The sequence below is a fragment of the Periophthalmus magnuspinnatus genome, chromosome 21 (assembly GCF_009829125.3).
Source record: "Periophthalmus magnuspinnatus isolate fPerMag1 chromosome 21, fPerMag1.2.pri, whole genome shotgun sequence".
Taxonomy (NCBI): Eukaryota; Metazoa; Chordata; class Actinopteri; order Gobiiformes; family Gobiidae; genus Periophthalmus; species Periophthalmus magnuspinnatus.
The window spans coordinates 13,723,388-13,745,667 of NC_047146.1; the positions used below are offsets into that span (position 1 = coordinate 13,723,388).

Here is a 22,280-nt window from a genome sequence, read left to right on the forward strand (position 1 = left end):
CTCAAGTATAAATTTTAGGTATCTGTACTTTACTTGAGTACATTCTTAAGTTGAACTTTTACTTAACTATTTTTGAGAGCAGTATCTGTACTTTCTACTCCACTACATTTTTGAGCTGGACTGAAAAGTGAAAGTATTTTTATTGTTGTTTGAAACCTGTTGAAAAGGCTCAGAGGTTTATTTTAACACATTCATAGTTTGAGCAAACAAAAAATATTGAAATAAAAACAGCTAGAATAAAAACAGTTGTTTCTGTTGAACAAAATTCAGCACAAATCTGTATCAAAATTACTACATTTGAAGCTTCAGTAGATTTCAAAATCTGCACTGCAATACTTTTACTTTGTACTCTTTAAGTACATTTTTAAACCCTGTTTAAATACTTTTACTTTTACTTAAGTAGATTTTTTCATGTGATAGTGTTAGTTTTACATTTACTTGAATACTTTTACTTAAGTAATAGAATTGAGTACTTCTTCCACCACCACTTTGCTAATAACCCACCCAGTGTATTGTCTCGTTTAAGCGTGTGTGATTATCAAATCAAATCAAAGTTTATTTATATAGCACTTTTTCATACAAAAAAAAAAAAAGTAACACAAAGTGCTTTACAAAGCATTAAAATCAGTCCCACCCACCAAACCCACCCAGCCACCCGACAGCCCAACAACCCAACCCCAACACATCAATAATCATAACCAAACAACCCCCCACCTCAACACATGTTAAAATACCTCAGTTTCATTTAAAATATGTTTAAGTGGAACAGGCTGGATAAAGATGAACCAGATGAGAGAGCGCCACCAGAGGAACCATCTGCACCAGGAACAGGGTCACCCACAGCCACAGGACACCAGCCCAGGGCCCCGAGAAGAGATGAGGTCAAGACCAAACCTCCAGGGCCCACGAGCCAAGGCCCAGCAGCCACAGCCAACCACAGCTCCCGGTGCAGAGGGCTCCTCAGAGGAAACACTGGCAAATCTAAAATGATTAAAAATAATAAAATAAGTCAAACCTAATAAATAAGTCAATAAATAATAAAATAAATAATCAATAAATAATAAAATAATCAATAAATAATAAAATAAGTCAAAACTAAACAAGTAAATAAAACATAAGTAAAACATAAACACACTAGCCAGCCTAAATAAGACTAAATAAATAGAGAAGTAAACTAAAATGATAAATACTAATCAAAAGCTATGCTAAAAAGATGGGTCTTGAGCCTGCTTTTAAAAACCTGAATGTTCTCTGCGGCCCTGAGGTCCTCCGGCAGGCTGTTCCATAGACGGGGGCCATAAAACTGGAAAGAGGCCTCTCCATGAGTGTGTGTCCTGACTTTGGGAATGACTAGGAGCCTGCTGCCGGAGGAGCGCAGGGGCCGCGAGGGTTCATAGGATAAAAGCAGTTCTGTAAGATAAGAAGGCCCAAGACCATTAAGACATTTAAAAACCAGTAAAAGAACTTTAAAATCGATCCTGAAACACACAGGGAGCCAATGCAGGGATTCTAATACCGGTGTAATGTGGTCCCGCCCCCTGGTCTTAGTCAGGACACGTGCTGCTGAATTTTGTAATAATTGTAGACCTGAAATCACCTTTTTGGGAAGACCAGAGAGCAGGGCATTACAGTAGTCTATACGACTGGTGATAAAAGCATGCATCAGCGTCTCTGTGTTGGCCCGAGAGAGAATGGGACGGACTCTATGTGTGAAAAGTCTCTCTGATTTGTGATCACATTGGCATTGCAGTAAGTGATGACTTTGAAAAGTTATTACTACTGTAGGCCTAGTGTTTACATCGCAAAGGTGAGCACAGATTTGCAGTTTATCATCCAGCCCTTTTAAACAGTTATTATGTTTTTGTTTTGCTGTTTCCTTCTACCTCCTCTTCTCACATCCATTTTTTTTTTACTATTACATAAGCGTTCATAGTCACATTCACACCACAGGATGCTGCTATGTCCCGATGCGTTTCAGGAAATTACCCTGGTTTTGAATAACAGGCTCAGAACCCGGTGTACCACTTTAAATCTCCTACTACTCTCAAACAGGCAGTAATGGCATTGTCTGTCATTTGTTTTTTTTTTAATAATCTCACAAAAGCTCAAAGGATTAGCGTTTTTATTTTTTTTTTATTTTGGAGCTGAACCTGGTGGCTATTATCACATGTGTTTGAGTGTTTGTGAGGCAGTATGAACAGTTGGTAGAGTGTTTGTCCACTGATCTGAAGGTTGGAGGTTTGAATCCCGCTCTCGACATAAACATCATTGGTTGAGCGGTCAGTTGAGCGGTCAGTTGAGTGGTTCGTTGTAAAGAGCTTTGAGTGCTTTGAAAGTGGAAATACTCTATATAAACATGTGATCATTTACCAGTTTGAGGCTCAATATTCATCGTGTGCATATTTTTTATTGCAATAGTAGGTAAGGAGGGTTTCTGCTGTTTTTTATGTAAAAGATTTGAGCTGTAGAGGAGTGGAAAAGTAACATCCACGACTAATTGGGTTGTTTATTTGTTGCAGCTCGTGCTTTTTAATGATATTGTGTTTTTAAAATAGTTTACTGGGATTATCCTGGATTATTTGTTATTGTAATTAGTTTCAGTATTATTGTTTATCATGATATTTCTCTATAGCAATATTCAAATCCTTCAGAATGTGTAAACGTGACAGGCCTGGGTATATTATGCATTGCAAAATCATCCAAATTATCAATATAAACGGAAAACTGACTGAAATGAAAGCAGGACAGGATGCATTGGGTTATAGTTACTGTGTTGCTATATTGAGGTATTAGTTTCCTAAGTATTCATTGTACAGCTTTAGACCCCATGTGCATTGTGGTCTTGTTTGGTGTTGACTTTAGTCTAGTCTCCCATAAAAGACAGTTTGTTCTGCATTAGATCCAGTGAAGTAAAAGTAGTACTATAGTTAAGTGTACATTTCAGGTATTTGTACGTTACTTAAGTCAATTTTACAGTGGGTACTTTTTACTTTTACTTCACTACATCTGAGAGCCTGTATCTGTACTTTCTTCTTCATTACGTTTTTTAACTGCACTGAAAAGTAAAGGGTTTTTTTTTATTATTGTTTGAGACCTGCTGAAAAGGCCTTGGGTTTTATTTTTAACATGGTTATAGTTTGAGCAAAAAGAAATATACAAACAAAAACAGCCAGAAAAAAAGAAAATTCAGCACAAATCTTTATTAAAATCTATTCATTAAAGCTTTTTTAGATGTCTGTGCAAAAAACATTTACTTTAACTCTTTAAGAACATACACAAACTGGTACTTTATACTTTTTGATGTGATATTTTTTGCTCCCCTATCTGTACTTGTAGTTAAGTAACAGAATAGAGTATTTCTTCCATCTCATTAGATCCAAAAGTGACAAACTCAAAATGGTTTTCCATCTTTCCCTCTTATCATATTGCAGAAAAAATAACCAAAACTTTCCCACCCGTGATAGAAAAAAATCCTCATCATAAATATTGACCTCCAAAAATAATTGTTTGATTTATCATGTATTGAACAATAAGCCGATATAGTAAATATCAACAGGCCTGCACAACAAATATACTAATTATAGGTTATGTGATGTATTTGGTAATGAAAGAAACACATTTGAACTAAAATGGCTATGTAATGTAAGTAATTAGCTGACTTGTGCTAAGAGACAGACAGACTGGTGTAATATGATTAACTGATTAACTAATGATGAAATAGAGACCAGAGAATATTCTCACTGTGCTGCACTGAAAGTAGATCTCATTCAATGAAATCATATTCATAAAAAGATAATTTGTTGTTGCCATTATGAAACACTTTCTGTTTGGACCAAGATGACAGCTCTCCCTTTTACAGATGAGAAGTGTAATTAGTTACCATGACGACTGCACTGTCACATAATGCGTTTTTTATCAGGCTCTTGACTGTGAGAGAACAGCCAGGGAAGAACCGTTAATAAATTGGCATAATATCCATTTGTAATATAAAATTAATTATGTTGCAACAATATTTGTGTTCTGTGTTACAGCGCGGTGATGATGAAGCAGTGGTGGACCAGGGAGGGACGAGGTCGCAACAAGGCACCAACTTTGAGCAGGAAGATCTTGATGGTAAAGCAAAAAGAATACACCACAAAACAACTGGAATAAATGCATTTCTTGATTGGTTTACTTAAATCAGACACATCATGCAAAATCAGCTTTTCAGAGCATTTAACCATGTTACAGCTGTTTCCTCTTCTCATTTACCCTCTCCAAGTTATATCTGGAGTGATTTGTGCACGTTTGAGCAATGTTAATTGCTCATTTTCAAGATGTCATATTACTGATCAATCCTCATTTTCACCTCCACCATCATACATCCATTTCCTTCTTCAATTTTATTTCCTTAATTGATGACACGTGTAGGATTTGGCAGCGTCACATAGTTATTTTGGTACAAATGAAAAATTAAAAAAATTGCTACTCGCCAGCAGGATCTGCAGCTGTCCATAAGAGGGGCCGACAGCGACATATATATATCCCAGCTATATATATCTGATACAAGCACAATAGGTCTTGTTTAAAGGTTCACTATGCAACTTTTCTGGAGGAGGGTATGTTGCCTAGAATGTTTCATAGTATGGCATTAAACATATCTATCTCCATGGAGACAAGCAGGGGACACCCTGTGGACAAGCCCACTCACAGTAAGAAGGCCTTTTTTCTATTTTTGAGCAGTAAAAATGAAATCCATAGTATGATTTTTATCTTATGTGTAATATATCAGTGATCATGTGGAACAGTGGGACATAATGAGACAAAACTTTACTGGAACAATTCACTGAAGTCACTTTACCTGCTGTTTATGTATTTGATATGTCCTTTTGCTGCACTGTAGGTACAAACTAATAAACTGAAGACACTTTAACTGATGTGTTGTACTGTTCATAACCACAGTCAGAGCCTCTTATTCTGCCAAGTTTTGTACCTTATAGTTTTACTCTGCTGACACAGTGTGGTGTTAGTTTGTGTCTATTGTAAATCTTTATAATATAATTTATCTTGGTTTTGATTGCATTTTCCTGTTGTTCTTGACCTTTGTGTTGTGGGACAAATAATAGTTAATCTTATTTTTTATTTTGGTTGTGTTTATTGCAATAAAAAACTTAGATAACCATTTGTCCTTAATCTGAGCGGGCTTGCATTTCCACAAACCTGACTCCTCCCATGATTGTTTCCATGGAAATGTTGTTCTTTGGCTATATACTATAATCTTCCACAGTATGGCATACCTATCTATCTCTCGAAGTAAGGTTTTAACTTATTTCCATGGAATCATACAAGTGACGTATCACTTCCAGAAAGTTCCATACTATACCTTTAAATAAAAGCAAGATAGATAAGTTTAATGCCATACTGTGGAGAATCAACTTAAATGCCTCAGATTCAAATGAATAAGATCAGTTCAAGTGAGAATTTTTGTAATGATCTGAAGGCTCTGGGATGTGAGTGCGCCCACGCGGTGTCGGACTGTCCGCACAAACCGTTCCTCTTGACAGTTTTTTTCGAATTTAAGAGAGAAGTTGGAGTGGGAGTAGAACGTGTGGGAGCGTCATCAGTTATTCCACAGTTACACAACACCAACAATCAAAATCAGAGTACTAGCACCAGCTGGTTTACCTGGCACCCATTTAGATTAAATAGAGTAGTAAATAGAATTAATTATGTATATTTGTCTGTTTACGCCACAGAATACAGTAGCTAGGATTAGGTGGAAAGCAAACTAATTAAAATATCTTTCAGCAAGCTTTTTTTTTTTACCCTAGGAATATGCAATGTAAGATGAGTGTCTTGCTGTCATATTCATGCTCATACTGTATAATGGTTGAACCTGTGATCCTTTGGTTGTGGGGCGAATACTCAAAGGTCTATGTCAAGGGTTCTAAAATGGGGGAGATTTTTTTATTTAAAATTCTTTATGGTAGTTAAAGTTGGAGCCAAATTAAACACAAATCACTCACATTGTTACAGTGTAATTTGTTCTGTTTTCTTGCTTGAATCTGGCTCTAGCTCCAGGTTATTTGCAGATTTTGGAGATTATGATCTGAATCTCTGGGAATCCATGGTTTAAAATAAGGCTGCAAGATTAATCACAATCAAATCTAAAGAAGTACCATCATTTCCTCTGCAAACAACAAAATATCCTGTCTGATTCTGCATAAAAACTGCTAACCCTGTAGTTTAGATCTGTACAAACATGTTTTGAAATGTGATTCTTTTATCAGTTTGTCAGTTCAGTCTTTTTCTCCTAGTTTCTCAACCAAAATGCATTTCTTATCAAAATAATGTGCCTTCTCTCCTTATAAAAACACTACACTGCAACTCTCTTTTCATTATTTTATCCTATAACACTTAATATAGTCTGTACATCCACCACTTGCATAACCTTACAGCTGTCTCCTCTTCCTCCACAGGACATAGAACTCTGTATATCGGCGTGCATGTTCCCCTGGGCAGCACCAGACAGAGGAGTCACCGCAGACACCGGCACCATGGCAGCAGGCACCACAAGAGACGCAGCATGGAGCGCGCCCCCACCCTGGTCGAAGGCCGCGAGTCTCCTATTTATGGTAACACTCCGCAAACATGAGAATACCAGCATTTTTATACACATATACTATACATGCTACCGGTCAAACGTTTGGACTATAAACTGTATGTATATAAATGGACGTAGCTTAACCTGCTAGCCACCATGCTCCAAATAAGAAGTGATTATGGATGCGCTTCCGGCTCCATCGACTCTGGCTCCAATTCACTTTACATTAGAAAACTGATGTCACACTTACAGTCCTTAGTCCACACTTACTTTATACTGTCTATGGTTTAGACACACCTACTCATTCACTGTTTTCTTTGTTTACTACTTTCTAGAGTTTAGATACATATGGACAGAGGTGGTAGAGTAGCCAAAAATTGTACTCAAGTAATAGAAACATCGCTTCATAATAATATTACTCAAGTAGAAGTACTAAGTAGTGGTAAATGTATGGAAAAATTGAATGATTTGGAGAAAACTACTACTCAAGTAAGAGTTAAAGAGTAACTGTCGGGAAGTAACGTCTGATTTATAATTTGTTTTCAATGTAATTAGAAGGACAAAAAATTTAATAATGCACAGAATAGACATAAAAATGAGAAAAAGTAAATCATATGTGAAGGACTGATGCATGAAACACAAAGGCTGAAATGTAATATTGTCAACATGAAGCTTTTGTCACCTGGTAGACTTACTCATAGTGGGTAGAGTAACTGAAGCCTTTACTCAAGTAGGAGTACTTTTACTTCAATAAAAAATATTACTTAACAAGGAGTAAAAGTATGCTGCTAGAAACAGTCTCTGAAAAGTACAGTTTATTTAAAAAATACTCACATAAGTGTAATTGAGTATTACCCACCACTGCATATGGAAATATATGGTGCAAAGTATAGGAAATTATGTACCAAAGAAAAAAAGTTCAGTAATTTAACTAAACATATTTATATCTTCAATTAAATTTCATCAAAGTAGCCATCCTTTGCTTTGTTGACAGCGCTGCAAACCGCTCTCTCACTGAGCTTCTTGATGAAGTCTCCTACAATGGTTTTCACTTCATAAATATGCACATTTTGAGTTTATTTTTTGTTTACTACATTCCAATTTTGATGCTTTCACTGAGAATCTACAATGTAAATAGTGCTGAAATAAATGTAAAGGTGTGTCCAAACATTTAGCTCATGTGTATTTTGATGCAAATATGTTTTTTTCCAGACACCCCCTCACAGAGAGTGCAGTTCCTGCTGGGGGTGGAGGATGAGGACGACGAGCACACACCACATGATCTGTTCACGGAGATGGATGAGATCTGTGTAAAGGATGGAGAGGATGGGAACTGGAGAGAGAGCGCCCGGTATGGCTTAGACTGTCATATTAAGTAGCACCTAGAGTCTGAGTGACCTAAATGTATTTCCTGTAAATGGGATTGAATGCAGTGGTCATGCTGTGATCCCACTTATGCTGATGAGAGGCAGGGTCAGTATTCGTCTTTTTAATTACATTAGTATTTTTAATTCCTTTGCCCTCAGGACTAGAGGTGGAGCAAGATTCATATGGCTATTGGGTCAGGTCAAGAAAAAGTATTTTAGTGAATAACAGTTATGAACTAGGCCAACCAAGTTATGCATTCAATTAGAAGACAATTTACTGGGGAACCCCTCTCACCTGTTGCATGGGGAATATGAAAGTCTTCCATCGGGCAGGCGCTATCGGGTGCCTAACTTTAAGAGTAACAGATACAAATTCTCATTTCCCACTTCTGTTACACTACTGAACAAATATAAACAACAAAGGCGCACTTAGTCACTTTATTTTCAGTGGTGCAATAACTGCCGGTGCAAAAACTGTGCAATTATGGGCTGGTGCAATAATTATTTGCGAAGTGGGGCTTGTGCAATAACTTGGACACTTTATGGTTGTGCAGTGCACAAATGGATAATGGACATTAATAATGGCACGTATCTTGAGACTGTTGCCTGACTGTACTGTATGTGTGAGTGTAACTGTGTTTTTAAGCTGCGGGCAGTGAGCTCAAGACAAACTTTATTGTCCCAAAAGGGAAATTTATCTTATCTTATCTTACTGGCTTTTGTTGAGGCTCTCATGTTTGTTTTTAAGTTCACACAAGCAGCCATAACTTTATTATTGTTATTCCATCTGTATAATTTCAGTCTGATACTGCTTCACAGAGATTCATTTCTTTGATAGAATTCTCCAGTCACCACAAAGGAGGAGGGACTTATAGAAGTAGCAATTCCAGTATCAGATTTTCCTAAACCAAAAGCTTCTGTGATGAAGTATTCATTTTGAAACGAGTATCTGCACTGATATCATCCAGTGGTAGAAAGTAACGAAGTACAAGTAGTAAAGTACTGTACTTAAGTGGAATTTTTAGGTATCTGTACTTTTTACATTGGGTACCTTTTACTTCACTACATTTGAGAGCAAGGATCCGTACTTTCTGCTCCACTGCATTTTTAATTGGACTGAAAAGTAAAAAGTACTTTTCATACGATTTGAGAGTTTATTTTTTATTTTCCGTGTTATTGGTAACATTCTGAGTAAAAAATGTTCAAGTTCAAGTGTAACAACATATTTTTACTTTTCACTCTTTAAATAAATTTTTTAAACAGGTACTTTAATGCTTTTATTCAAGCAGATTTTTAATCCTATAGTTTTACTTTTACGAGAGTAACTTTTTTACTTTGTATCTGTAACTTCAGCAACAAAACTGAGTACTTCATCCACCACGTATCATCAAGTACTGTATCAGCAGTATAGACACAAAATATCTGGATCTCTTATTAAGACATCAGTGCTACCCATCTTATAGTTTTACAAGTACAAGTACTGTGAAGGAAAAGTTATGTGCCCGGCCTAAGCCCATGTAAATAGTACACAACTAGGTGCGAGGCTACTGTAGTGAACATAGATGAGACAAAGCCTGCACACTTACTAAAAAACTGCATATAAAGAGATGTTTTGATCACAAACAGCTCTTCCTCAGGACAATAAGACGAGTTTGTGAGTGCAGAGAGAGAAAGTGTATGCAGCTATATGTATAATCCAGCCCAATCCGACTTCATTTATAACACGCTGTTGACCAAAGTGCAGCGGATAATGACCACTACTGTCACTCTGTAAAAGCAATAGTTCTCAAATGTGACTGGACGGTGGTTGAAAAGGTTGAAAAGGTTTGACATTTCTAGAAATGCCAAAAGGATGCCAGCAAAAAAAATTCCTCTTTTTGTTTTATTCTTTGTAGCACAATGAAAACTTCAGAAATTAGGATGAATCTTTGAACAGAAGCTACGACCATATCCATAGACTTCCCATACCATACAAGCATCACGAGAACCAACATATTTTATTTACAGTTAAACATCAAAATGAGTGAAATGAAATGAGTAAAACCAAGTCCAAAGCAGATATATTAAACACTGGAGTGGACTTGATTGAGAGTTTTTATTGCCGTTGGGACAGATGGTGTGCCCGCGTACCGTCTGCTGGCCCGGGCTCACTCGAGATATAACTTGTGTTTCGCAGGTGGCTTAAATTTGAGGAGGACGTGGAGGATGGAGGGGAGCGCTGGAGTAAGCCCTACGTGGCCACTCTGTCCCTGCACAGTCTGTTCGAGCTCCGCAGTTGTATCATCAATGGCACCGTGCTGCTGGACATGAGAGCTAATACCATCGAAGAGATAGCAGGTAAAAGTCAATGGAAAGAGACTCAGAAGAAACTTGAGAGAAGAAAAAAATAAGTCTCAGAATTTTGAGAAATACAACATTTTCCAACCCCAACCCAAACACCTTAACCATGTAAATGCTAATTGAAAAATTGTTTCTAGTGGTTTGAAATGTATTTTTTTACTTGCATTTTTATCTCACCGTGGTTATGAAGTTACTTTGCACAATAACATTAAAGAAGACCTATTATGCTTGTGTTTCCCATATAGCTATAATCTATGACACCTGTAAATCATTATGTTATCCTTTGCACATTTAAATCACAGTATTGAACTAAAACAACTTAATAAAAGAAAAACTTACGCATTTGAAAACTTTGGTGCCCAATGATGATGTCGACGCAAACATCACAATAAAGAGTCGGCATCTCTTATGGTTAGGTGCAGATCACACTAGCAAGCAGCAGATTTTTTTTTTTTTTACCAAATTGGAGAACAAAGTGAGTACAGAGCTGTGGGCATATGCTGTTGGCAGTGAAAACAGGGAGTGATTAGCAACCTTGAAAATAAGAGATTAAAGATTGCTCAAACATGCACAAATCACTCCAGATACAACTTTGGGTGAGTAAATGATGAGGGGAAACAGCTATAACATGGTTAAAAACTCCAAAAAGTGGATTTTGCACAATAGGTCTGCTTTAATTCCTGTGGTATTGTGAGTGCTACAACTATCAGTCACTTCTGATAGGTTTGTTATGAAATAGATGTATAGAAATATCCCAATAGGTAAAGAGGGATAAATGTTACTATTACAATACCATTGCATAGGACGTTTTCATATGCAGTTTGCATGTTTCTATGTTTGGGTGGGTTTCCTTTGGGTACTTTTGCGTTCCATAATCGTGACATTCCAAATCATGCTCAGTATTGGCAAATTTAGCTCACGAGGCCAACATCCTAGCTCAAACATAATCTTCAAGGCACAGAGATTGTCTGTAGCTCTTAGGTAACCCCAACACCACTGCTTAATGGATCAGTCAAATGCATTAGATAAATTTACAGGGGCAATACAATCTACAAGAAAATAAATACTAGAAATTGGTCAGGCCAAAATAATAACATTGTGTAAAGGAAATACTATATAGTGTTATTCTGTATATCCCCATAAAACATAAACTAGCCTGAGTTTCTGAGTATTGCTTTTATCCATATGTAACACCAAGACTTCTTGTGATATGTGTCTTTGTCAGATATGGTTCTGGACCACCAGGAGTTGTACGCTCCTCTGGGAGATGAGCTTCGGGCGAGAGTGAGAGAGACCCTCCTGAAGCAGCATCACCATCAGAAACAGAAGACTCTGGCAAACAGACTGCCCATCGTACGCTCACTCGCCGACATGGGCCGCCGCGCATCTGAGCTCCAACTTGACAAGAATGGTAATCCAAGAATGGGAGAGGTTATGTTAGGTTTGTGTGAACTTTGTTTAAAGGCTAATACAAAGAGCACTAGTGGACTGGATGTCTGCGTATGCAAAATGGGTGAATTGATAAACGTGCTATTCTCACATATTCACAACTGTTTTCACATATTTTCATTTTCATATACTAAATTAAATAGTTTCCAACAAACATTTGTTGCTATATTTCTATATTAAAATATGCAAGTAGGAGTAGTGAGTTTTATATTAATTAATTAATTAATATTTTATATTAATATTTTGCAGTTCATCTGAGATATGTTAAAATGTGCCCGTAAACGTTTAGGTTGAGGTTCCAGTATTGATACTTTGACATCATGCTAATTGTACATATATGTCCATGTTCAGCAGTTACCATGGAGACACAATGCACACATTAGCAAACACAGCCAAAAAAAAAAAAAAAAAAATTGTATATGTAATGTATTTAAGCAACACATTGTCAACAAAAATGTTGAGCCAACTGAAAAACAGCTGGCTAATGCTAGCTAGCGTGCAACTATAATGTTATTTGAAGGAGACTTGTGTAACAGCATAATTCTGCTCACCTGTTGTAGTTCCAACTAAAACAGCTCATTCTGGTTAGATGTGTTAAAATAAATAGTCTAACAAAGCCTCAAACAGACCAGTGCCTCTAGTTGGCATCACACCCCCAGGGAATATTGATGACATCAGCTGCAAAGTATCAATTCCACAAAAGTAAATTAACTGAGATTAACCACTCAAGTACAAAAATGTCACTTTATCCTACTCATTTTTGAAAACTACACTTTGACAGTTTTATGATACAAGTCTCACAGAGAATTGTCCATTTTAAAATAACATCCATCTTATATATCACTCTCCTCTATTTTTAAAGACATTACATTACAGCTGAGATCAGATTTCAAATAACTGCAAATGTAATTAATTTCTTGTATGTGTTTGTGCAGGTCAGTTGACTGCCTCACAGTGCCAGTTATCAGTGCCTGATGGGAAAGGTGATGTCAGCAGAGAGAGCAGCTGTTTGGACCTGAGCAAGGTACAAAATACACTGCATCAGCTACTTCTTATTAGAAAATATATGCTGAAAGAAAGTGACATACAATATTGTCCTTGTGATAGTAATCGGACTCGGAGTTGTCAAAAGTATCAAAAATCAAACACAAATCGATACTAAAATCACATAGACTAGTATATGGACCACGATGGAAAATATCTGGACAACTGAGGGATTACACAGATGTAAAGCCGCATGGTAATATAAAAAAAAAACAACTACGATTTAGTGTTGAAAATGATATTCTGCTGTCTAAATAAAGAGTGTTTTTTATTATTATCGTTGTTTCGAGTATCGAGTCCTTCCTGTTGAAATCGAGTTTGAAATTTTAGCATCTTGACAACACTAAATAGGGCATCAGTATTTTATAACCAACTGAAATCTAGGAAGGATTAGGATTAAAACATTGTTAAATAATACAAGTCATTTATCACAGGTGATTATCACATACAACAAAGTTATTTCCATTTAAATCATCTACAGACAGTATTTATCTGTTCTGCTTGATTGTTAATGTGAGTTATGTAATTTGACATATTCATTCAGTGTTTATATTTAGCCTGAACATGGTGAACCGCGTACACCACCCACCCACACGATACTGCTGCTTCAGAATGATGTTGTAAGAGGAGAATACCTGTCTACTGCCTGGAAACCACAATTCCCTAAAAATGCATTTATATGTTTTAGGAGATATACACATTTTGACAGATTTTAACTCAACAGATGTGGTCAAACAATAAAAAAGATAAAACTGCACTTTTAAATAAATCACTAAGTTTTCTATTGGAGGGTCTAAATTTAAAGATATGTAACTTCTCTGGCGGAGGATCTAAAACCATCTTGTCTCCATGGAGATGATATTGCTTTGCCTGGAATGTTCCGCAGTATGGTATTAAGGTCATCCATCTTGAATTTACTCATTACATTTTTGTTTTGTGTTGTTTCTTCTCCTTTTTCATCTGGCAGCTGCTTATCTCGAGTAGATAGATAAGTTCAAATAGTAATACTGTGGAACATTCCAAGGAAAACTATAACATTCCCACGTGGACAAAAGACAGCTTCGGACCTTCCACCTGAAACGTTACATAATACCTTTAAATTTAATTGTGAAGATGGATATCGACACAGTAGCAGCCGCATTTTTGCAAGTCATGCCCCAGTGGAACAGTTGTGCACACGGGGAACAAACAACACTCCATTCAAAATTTGTCAAGTCACGTAATTATCACTGAAAAATTAGCACTTTGTCATGTGGAGGATCGGCTGTACAATGTGCGTCAGGGACTGAACGGCACCGTAATGTAAGAGGATCTGTCCCTGCGGCTCTTAGCATCATTCTTTCTCTGTGCTATTTCACTTTATTATGCAACAGGTCCAGGTCAGAAGGGCACTCGTTTTTACATAATCTTTTGGAGCGGTTTTCTCTAACAAATGTGATGTTATTTCTGTGGTGTGCTTTTATGTTTAATTGTCTAGGTTTATTTTACTGTGTTAAAATGGTGATTATTATTATTGGAAATTATTAGGAATGCACCAATACGATACTGGTGTTGTATATCGGATATTGAAGATTTTGATGGATCAGATATCGGCCCCGACATATATATTCAGTCGATATCCCATTTTGATAAATACATTTTTGTAATAAAATTATTTACTTACCATATTGGCCCAAAACATCTTGTATTTTTTCAAAGCTGTTCTGTAACTACTTGATAATAAATAAGTTACAAACACATTTGAATAATAGTTTCCCATATGCCGTTTGTCTTTAAAGGAAATAAATCATGTTTTGAGTCTCTGTGCTGGTATCGGTTGGTACCGGGTATTGGCAGATACTTAAAGCCATAGTATTGACATCGGTATCAGAATATAAAAAGCTGAATCAGTGCATCCTTAGAAATTATATTATTGTGAAATATTTACTGTCCAACAGTTGTTCATAAAAGTTACAATTCATTTTCCTGGGATCCAGAATACACTTCTTCTCCAATACTTTACGAAGATGTGAGTCTGGTACCGGTGAAGTTCAGATGGGCGTGAATCACAGGTGGATTAGCCAATCAGGGACACGTATAGTCAGTGCAAATTAAAAAAAAAATGGGAAAAAATATCACAGGGGACTGAAAAACATTGTGGACTTCTGCTGAATCAGTGAGTGAAGCACTAAACTGTTCATCTCAGGTCAGAAAAATTTAGTTTTGCTCTAAATGATGGTGACCACTGATCTTGTTTCACATGTGTCACTGAAATAAACAAATCTGATGGCACGATTGTTGTTTGGGCCTGGCTCGAGGTGTGAGGGTGTGAGTGGTATAAAAAATACAGAGAGATGTCAGTCTGGGCTTGTCAGGCAAACTATTCATGGCCTATTTTTCTAAGACATACATCCTCCTGGTACTTTGAGTTCTTCATCAACCTAAACTACACACACCAAACTTCTACAGCAAAGGTAAACCTCTCCAAGCATAACTCAAGATCTGGAGATGGGTCCCCAGGTGAAGGATGGGTCAAATCCAGAGGGACAGTAAATTATACCTTGACAAAATAGTGATTATTCTAAAAATTGACTAGCAACTACTGTTTGTGTTACAGCCTGAGTCAGGGGAGGACACAGGCAGCAACATTTTAACACTTGCAGGGAATTTATTTTATTTTATATATATAATATATATATAATATAATATAATATATATATAATATAATATATATATATATAATATAATATAATATATATATATATATATAATATATATATATTATATATATTATATATATATATATATATATATATAATATATATATATTATATATATTATATATATATATATATATATATATATATATATATATATAAATCATTGTTGGTGTTATCAGTGTATGTGAATTGTGTGCTGTGGGTGTGTGTGGTGTGAATGACAATCAGTAAGACAATAACATTTTGTGTATGTGATTGCTGAGATGCATGAAGGTGCGAAAACAGAGTGGTTATGGCATGGCAGACCAGAGCAGAGGATGGAGTGTGGTGAGAGAGGAGGTGGCGGAAGGAGGCCTTTTATACTCTCGGGAAACACTGGGTCTTAGTGGTCTCTGCACCGTTGTGCCTTAGACAAAAAAACACAGTGTTAGTAATGGGTCATGTTGGGGACTGTGACGTTTGATTTAAACATTGTCCAAGTAGAGCCCTGTGTCACATCTTCAGTAAGACGGTTGGTTTTAGTTGGATAAAACTGAAACGCTGATTCCCCATGTTTAATCCTGATTCTGGGCACCAGCAGGAGGCCGGTCCCTGAGGTCCTCAGAGTGTGAGATGGTTCATATGGCACTAACATGTTGGAGATGTAACACATCAGAGACATGGCACATACATTGAAAACAGAGACTATTTACATTAAAGCATCAGTAAGGAAGTTTAAATAGTTAAGTTAAAATTGTATGCATTATGTCTTGTGCAGATCCACTTCATGAAGAAGATTCCAGTTGGAGCAGAGGCCTGTAACGTTCTGGTGGGTGAGCTGGAGTTTCTAAATAAACCCGTGGTGGCGTTTGTCCGGTTGTGCCCTGCTGTTCTTCTGGTGGGGATGACTGAAGTCCCTATTGCCACAAGGTTATTATTCTACAGCAAATATATTTATAGTATGTCCTCGTATTTTTTAAGCAAGTGTGTTCATGCTACTTTGTTTTTGTCCATAGGTTTATATTCATTCTTTTGGGTCCCATCGCAAGAGGAACTCAGTATCGTGAAATCGGGCGGTCCATTGGGACACTCATGACAGATGAGGTACACTGTTATTTAGGACTCTGCAATTTTTCAAATATTAATCAAGATTGAGATACAGTCATGTTTATTTAATGGAGAGGTCCACAGCCAGTCTTCTGTAAGTAAAAATGTGGTCTGGGGGAGAGTTCAGACTTTGAAGGATGAAATTGGGGATATTGTGTTAAATGGCAATGATTAAAAATTTGTATTGTTTATGTTCAGGAAATTGATATAGAGACATTTTTATTTGTTTTCAATTGCTGGGTTTCAGATGACGTCGTATATATAGCCAAGATTATTTAATACTGATGAGGGACAGTTAAGATTAATAGTGTTAAAATGCATATTTCTGTTGTAATACAATGAGTTATTTGGTCGAGTCAGTAATCAGTATTAGAAATGATCAGGTCTAACATAAACTACCAGTCAAAAGTTTGGACACATCTTCTCATTAAATGTTTTTCTTTATTTTTTCTACTTTCTACATTTACATACATAGAAAAGACATCAAATATATGATGTAAAATATATGTGATTATGTAGCAAAGAAAAAAAAGATTACTACTTTACTTTTTATAATTTTTTTATTCAAATCCTCAAAGTAGCCACCTTTGCTTTGTTGAAAAATATTTTGTAGAGTCATTTCACTTTCTTTCCTACATAATTTCAAAATCTTGTGTCATATATTTGACGTCTTCCATATGTATAAAATGTAGAAAGTAGTAAAAATAAAGAAAAACATTTAATGAGAGGGTGTGTCCAAACTTTTGACTAGTAGTGTATATGCATTTACCTTTTACATATTTCATCACCAAGTACAATGTAAATAGAAAAAACTGCCCTCTTGCTTTTCGCTCTTTTTTTGTCATATGTCATCTATGTGTTATGTTTCCTTCAGGTTTTCAGTGATGTTGCCTATAAAGCTAAAGACCGAAATGATCTAATTGCTGGGATTGATGAGTTCCTTGACCAGGTGACAGTCCTGCCTCCAGGAGAATGGGATCCCTCCATTCGAATTGAGCCTCCAAAAAATGTACCCTCTCAGGTATGGAAGTCACACTTTGCTTTTGAACTCATCTAAAGTGTGATTTGTAAGATGGCCTAAAACTCACCCTTTTTGTTTCATAGGAAAAGAGAAAGAAAAACAATATTTTAGCCAATGGATTAGCAGAGGGAGAGGAAGAGCCAGACCACGGCCATGGGGGTCCTGAACTGCAAAGGACTGGGAGGTGCAGAAATGTGGTTTTCTATTGTTTTTATTTTTTATGACTAATAATTTGTTATGGTTAAGTTTTCCTTTGGCCAGCAGGCAGTTATATGCTCAGTTATGTTTGCAACGTCCAGTTATACTTGATCTGTCTGGGAAAAGAACTACTGTGAACTGAGTGACCTGGTTGATGCCCTGGAACTGGAGTTAGGAATCTTAGCTTTAAAGGTAACTTTTGTGGTAGGGGATCTGCCTGCTCCTACTCTGCAGGGATATGTTATTATTGGAATGTTCCACAGTAAGGCAATAAAAATGCCATACTCTGGAAGCAGGTAGACCTGTAACATTTCCATGGAGACAAGCAGGTGGTGTACCTTCCACTTGAAAATTTACACATTGCACCTTTAACACAGTATATTTATTCCAAAAGATGATATACATATAATTAGAACCATTTCAACTTAATTATTGAATACCCCATGATTTAATGAAGTAATCTAATGCCAAATAACATCTCGACAGCTTGGTCTAGTGGTTTTATATTGGTCCCTTTTCCCAAAATTGCACTCCGGTGTGGGCCTGCTATTTCAGGGTAAACTTGTTCGGTAGTCAGAAAGTGGTTTCTATGGAAACCGCCTGCCTCCAGATCTCTATTATCAGCTCGGCTTTTCCATCAGAAAGACATCTCACACTAATCTGAAGTCCAGGAGAGCAGCACCACCAGGCAATCAAGACAAAACAAGTTAGACAAACTCAGACACACCTTGAACACAAAGTACTGCAGTTCAGTGGTAACTCCTGGCCTCTTCATTACAAACATGATCAAGTTGGATTCATGTGACATTACATATTTCCATTGGCCCTATAGTTTAAACATTATAATAAAGGCAGGGTAGAATTTCATGGTAGAATGTGACATTTAAGTGTCAAAAACCACAATGTTTTCTTTTTGTTTATGATTAACATGAAATGTGATTAAAGAAATTGCATAAAGTTGTCTTCTTTGTCAGCACAAATATCATAATATATTGAAAAGTGTTGGCATTATTGAAACACAGACACAATATCGATATGGAAAGTTATACAGTATGTTTATATAAGATTTTTTAAAAATGTTTCAACATTTGAAGATTTTCTGTTTTTTTGTTAAAAAAAGAAAAGAAAACTAATTGGCCATAGAGGTTTAAAGGTCAATGTCCTGTATCTGAAATTATAAAAAAGTGTGTAGCCCACGCTCTTACTCGTTTCAAAAAGGTATTACGCCTCAGTTGCCTGCATATAGAGAACAAGCACATTTTCAGTACACGGACAAGCCATGTCTCATGGGAAAGATCAGAACCTCCAAAGTTCACTCAGTGCTAGTGCTGCAGAGGCTGCACTAGCACTGATTAATAATTGACTGCACGTGCTGGGGTTTAGGTAGCGAGGATATAGATCAGAGAGAGTCTTTTAAGGTTTTAACCAACTGGATTTAGTCATTGGGCAGTTGGATAATTGTCTTGAGAATCAAAACAACAAATGACAACATAAAAAATCTGGCCGTCATGTCCAGTGTTTTTTGGACATTGCTTTACAATTGTAAAAGCAATATTTGTTTTGGGCCTGTTTACGTCATATTTGGAGACACAGTTATGTTAATGAAATGTGAAATTTGAAATACCATCCCTTTAATGTCACTATACTATTCTATACCCCATGACCCCAGAACGGAAAAATATTTTGGTTATTATCTCTACAAAATTCTTCTTTTATTTTCTGCTCGTCAGGTGGTTTGGTGGTCTGATCCTGGACATCAAACGTAAAATTCCTCACTACCTGTCGGACTACACCGACGCGTTCAGTTTGCAGTGTGTGGCCTCCTTCTTGTTCCTGTACTGTGCCTGCATGTCCCCGGTCATCACCTTTGGGGGCTTATTGGGTGAAGCTACAGAAGGACGCATAGTAATACATATTCTCTCATTGGTTGGTCTATTTCCATGCATTTCCTCTCATTAAGATAATGTGTGTTTTTCTGCTCTTGTGGACAGAGTGCCATTGAGTCACTGTTTGGAGCCTCTCTCACTGGGATCGCCTACTCCCTGTTCGCTGGGCAGCCCCTCACTATTCTGGGCAGCACAGGGCCAGTGCTCGTCTTCGAAAAGATATTGTTCAAATTCTGCAAGTATGTGTTTATTGTATTTCCCAGTATATACAAGGGTTGTTAAAAGAATAAAAAAATCAGATACTAAACAATACTCAAAAACTAGTATCAAAACTAGATACTCATTTGAGCAGGTATCGATACTAAAGTTACATTCATAGGACAGAAATGAATCTTTTCTGAACAGCTTTAGAATGATCTTGAGTTGCATCAGAACAACTACGTATACACCAATGACTATAGAACCTACCTGGACGAATGAGCGATTACACAAATATAAGGCCACATAGTAATATAATATAAAAGTACTACCATTTAATGCAGAAAATCACATTCTTTTGTCTAAAGAAAGAATGTTTTTAATTATCACTGAGGTACTGGAATCGGTATTGAGTTTGGAGTTTGTTCCTTAGTATAGAAATTGATTTTGAAATTTTAGTATGACAACACTACTCTATATCCTCTACTAACTACATTATCCAGAATCCCACTGCTTTGTGGTCTTTGCTTCTTCATAAGGAACAGGTATTAAAATATTTGTATCCTACTAATCTTCCTTTAGAGGTGTAACTTCAAAAACTGTTCATTTTTGAGAAATCATTGTTACATTTATAATTTATTCTTTAGAAAGCTCATATGTTAGTATGCGTGCATAATAGAAAAATGTATATGTAGAGATGTAAAATTTTACACAAATTGTGATTGCTTGTGCTTAATTGACTTTCTGACAATTTTGAATGGAAACATTTGGAATTGGAAGTAAAAAAAAATTATGTAGCACATTTAAAAACAGCTCCAGCTGACCAAAGTGCTTCACACTATTAAATGCCATAATGGGAGAAGAAGCTGGTTTTCAGTCTAGTTAAACTGTGTTAAAGGCTGAGAGGGTCTGACAGGCAGAGGAAGGCTGTCGCAGAAAAGGCTCTCTCACCTCGGGTCTTGAGCCTGGCTTTGGGCAGAGCTGGCAAAAGCTGGTCAGCTGATCTCAGGGCTCTGGGTGGAGTATAGGGGCTGCATTGACTCCCTCAAATAAAGAGGATCATAGAGTGCTGACATTTAAACACAATCAATAACATTTTGAACTGCACCCAATATGGAATAGGGGCCAGTGCAGGGTGCACAGCACAGGCGTTATGTGCTCTCATCTTTCTGATGAGAAAACAAAACAAGATTCAGAAACAATTATACTGTGATGTGGCACTTACAGAGACGCCAGTCCTTGAATAATCACTGTTACTAATGGCCACTAATGATAATTGTTAGACCAACAAACCAGATTATACTCTTCTCTCCTTACTCTTATTATATGTGTACATTTGTTTTGTACAGGCTCTCCATACAAGTTTAACATTCTCAACTGTTTATTTGTGTTATATATTTTAAAATAGAAAATCCACACTTTAATCATCATATATGACTGTACGTTGCTGGAAACCGTTGACCCCAGCTCCATTTAATTCCACAATGCAGGAGTGAGATCACTATAGGTTTAGATCAGCTGACACAAATATCTCTAATGCAGATGCTCTCTTTTCACAATCTCTTCAGCTCTGAATGTCAATATATATCAGTGCTTTTAAAGTACTAACATTGATATACGGGGTTGGGAAGTAACTAAAACATGTACCACAGATATACCGGTATATTCAGAATACAAATTTAGATAACCACCAAATGAAACAGTAATTGTACTATATACTGTGATCGAGAATACACACTTCTTGAATACTGTGCTATAAAAAAAAACAGAGATATTGTTATGGATTTGCTAGCCAACCAAAATACAGTTACTTTCCAAAAATCAAAGAAATACATTTTAGTACTTCATTGCACAATTAGGCCTCAAACTGTACTGTATAAGTAAGGAAATTTTAATAAATGCACAACAAACTATGCTGTTTTAATCCTATGTCATTTTTACACCACAATATAATGAAACTCAATGTGAAAGTATTCAGAAAACTGTACTTTGACTGGACTATGACGTGGGATACATTATAAAATACATGAATGCGGGTAAAGTATTCCAGTGTCTGTAACTAAATCTAAAAGTATTCTTCCCATCACTGTGCGTATAACGCATTACTTTCCTTATATTTTCCCCACAGAGAATACGGCTTGTCCTACCTGTCCCTGAGAACGTGCATTGGTCTGTGGACGGCCTTCCTCTGCATCGTCCTGGTTGCCACGGACGCCAGTTCTCTCGTACGGTACATCACCAGGTTCACAGAGGAAGCCTTCGCCTCCCTCATCTGCATCATCTTCATCTACGAGGCCCTGGAGAAACTCATCCACCTCGGCGATCACTACCCCTTCAACAAAAACAACAACCTGGAAAAGCTCACAATGTACTCGTAAGTAGGGGTTGGCGGTATCGACAAAATGAAAA

The 22,280-nt window shown here is 36.7% G+C and overlaps 1 protein-coding gene across 1 annotated transcript in view; it reads left to right on the top strand.

Annotated features, from left to right (window-relative positions):
* LOC117389295 (sodium-driven chloride bicarbonate exchanger) overlaps positions 1-22,280 on the top strand; it is a 55,051-nt gene that overhangs the window by 15,584 nt on the left and 17,187 nt on the right. Inside the window, exons 9-21 of the mRNA XM_033986944.2 lie at positions 4,032-4,113; positions 6,459-6,614; positions 7,796-7,934; positions 10,127-10,287; positions 11,516-11,701; positions 12,675-12,763; positions 16,240-16,391; positions 16,478-16,565; positions 17,443-17,589; positions 17,673-17,773; positions 19,518-19,692; positions 19,779-19,912; positions 22,000-22,245. Coding sequence (XP_033842835.2) covers positions 4,032-4,113; positions 6,459-6,614; positions 7,796-7,934; positions 10,127-10,287; positions 11,516-11,701; positions 12,675-12,763; positions 16,240-16,391; positions 16,478-16,565; positions 17,443-17,589; positions 17,673-17,773; positions 19,518-19,692; positions 19,779-19,912; positions 22,000-22,245 — 1,856 coding nt within the window. The remainder of the gene's footprint in view (positions 1-4,031; positions 4,114-6,458; positions 6,615-7,795; positions 7,935-10,126; positions 10,288-11,515; positions 11,702-12,674; positions 12,764-16,239; positions 16,392-16,477; positions 16,566-17,442; positions 17,590-17,672; positions 17,774-19,517; positions 19,693-19,778; positions 19,913-21,999; positions 22,246-22,280) is intronic.